This window comes from Lottia gigantea, assembly GCF_000327385.1.
Source record: "Lottia gigantea unplaced genomic scaffold LOTGIsca_27, whole genome shotgun sequence".
NCBI classification, from domain to species: Eukaryota; Metazoa; Mollusca; class Gastropoda; family Lottiidae; genus Lottia; species Lottia gigantea.
Genome location: NW_008708846.1, coordinates 1,196,723 through 1,198,622, shown reverse-complemented (window position 1 = coordinate 1,198,622; position 1,900 = coordinate 1,196,723). Strand labels below are relative to the sequence as shown.

Here is a 1,900-nt window from a genome sequence, read left to right as displayed (position 1 = left end):
TATGATTTCTTCACACTCATTTTATAAGTGATATACGGAACAAGTCATTATAAGATTAAAACTATTTTATAACACATGTAACTTAATTATAATTTATTTTAAAGACAATAGGTAATTTTCAGAATATCATGAGTTCCTACATTCCTACAAATACTTTTCTGGCTATGTTATCTTTTCAATTTAGAATATTTTCTATAAAAATAAAGAGTGAAATAAATAACAGACTGAGAGTTTTCAGTCGGTGCCTTAAAGTCAGCCCTTTACAATTGTACAAATTTGACCCATACCAGTATCTTTTGGAAAGCCGTGTAAACTGTTTTCTTTACAGGTATAGCTGCAAAATTACGAGACACAGCGCTTCACCATTTTGATGTAAATATTGTAAACATTAACGTAGCCTATCAAGGTTATGAGGTTAACGAAGGTTCCAAAAATGACGTCATGTGGTCATGTGATCAATACAACGTAATGACGGACTGTCTTTGTAAACAAACGGGAATTAAACACAAATCGTCTTTGATTTACTTATACATGTATCTTTATTATCGATTATAAGATTGGAATTGGATACAATAGGATATATAGAAACATTCACGGTAGGTGTCAAGTGGCCCATAATTGACTTTCCATACACTTTAAGATAATATTTTGATGTGAATTACCGCGACGAACCAACTTTCCTCACAAAAACGAAACTTCCAACAGGACAGTTGATCATCGGTCGAATGTTGTCGCTGTGGAAATCCGGGCGCAAAGGTGGATCTAAAATCATCAGTCGAAAGGATGCAAGTGTAATTGTTGCTGAAGAGATAAAAGAAGATTGGATATCAAAAAAACGTATACCCTATGGATGTTCTCAGCATAGCTATCAGAATTCAAAATGATTATGAAAACCAGAGAATGGATATGAAGAAGGAACAATACACGGAAGAAACCTTGCGAATGAATCAGGTGAGGCATGCTCTCGAAGGTATTACAGATGATAACATAAGCGATCCTGATTTTGGATATCCAGTCGACAATTGCTTCAATATTGACGCATCAATACCCATCACTAGATCTAATAAGAAAGATCCACTTGCCACCGAAAATACCTATGCACATTCATTTCCTTCTGTAAAAATATGAACAGGACATAAAACTTTGAACGAGGCCTTAGTAAGATGTTTGGTGCAGTCTATGTCACAATTCAAGATATCATCGAACGATTTGATTAGTATAACAGTAAATATCGCGAATGGAGTTTTTGGTCAGAATTGGTGTATCCCATCTTCAGATTTGGACTGTGAGGAATCATCGGATGAAGAAAGTGATGCTTGTGAATCGCCTAAGCCAAAACGAAGACGATGTGGAGATTTGACCTACGTTATGCCTACTCGGAAATGCTTATCAAATTACTTGGAAGATGCCCACTATCTTAATTTGGAGATGTTAGCAGAGTATTTACTGAATAAAGCCGACTCAGTAGTAACTGTCGGTATTGATGATGCAACCAAAGCAGCCGGTCATGATATGCTTCACGTTAAAGGCGACCACATCACAAAGCTGGACCCACACAGACACGAAAGTCATTCACAACAGGGTATGTTGAAAACATATCACATTCTGGTCAGGACAGTGCAACTGCTTATGAATTCAAGTTAGAAACCTTTGCGACATTGGCCAACACTAGTGTAGACAGAGCAGCTGATTGTAAAGTCATGTTAGACGAGTTAGGGGTGAATGCAGAGAAAATTGCTGTGGGCATCTTGTGCTCGGAATAGACCATGGAATAGAGCGAGTATTCAAAGAGACTGAACAAAAAATTGGTGTGCAGAAGCTTATAGACTGCAAGAAAATTTTGAGATCAGCCTCATCCAGTGTTCATACAGTCGGTGTTATTGCTTTAGCAAAACTGCTT

The 1,900-nt window shown here is 37.0% G+C and overlaps 1 protein-coding gene across 1 annotated transcript; it reads left to right on the top strand.

Annotated features, from left to right (window-relative positions):
• Positions 1-846: 846 nt before the first annotated feature.
• LOTGIDRAFT_161016 (hypothetical protein) lies at positions 847-1,644 on the top strand (the record flags this gene model as incomplete). Its single annotated transcript, XM_009056260.1, has 2 exons — positions 847-970; positions 1,133-1,644. 2 exons carry the CDS (start codon positions 847-849, stop codon positions 1,642-1,644), a joined length of 636 nt encoding a protein of 211 aa, XP_009054508.1.
• Between the last annotated feature and the right edge of the window lie 256 nt (positions 1,645-1,900).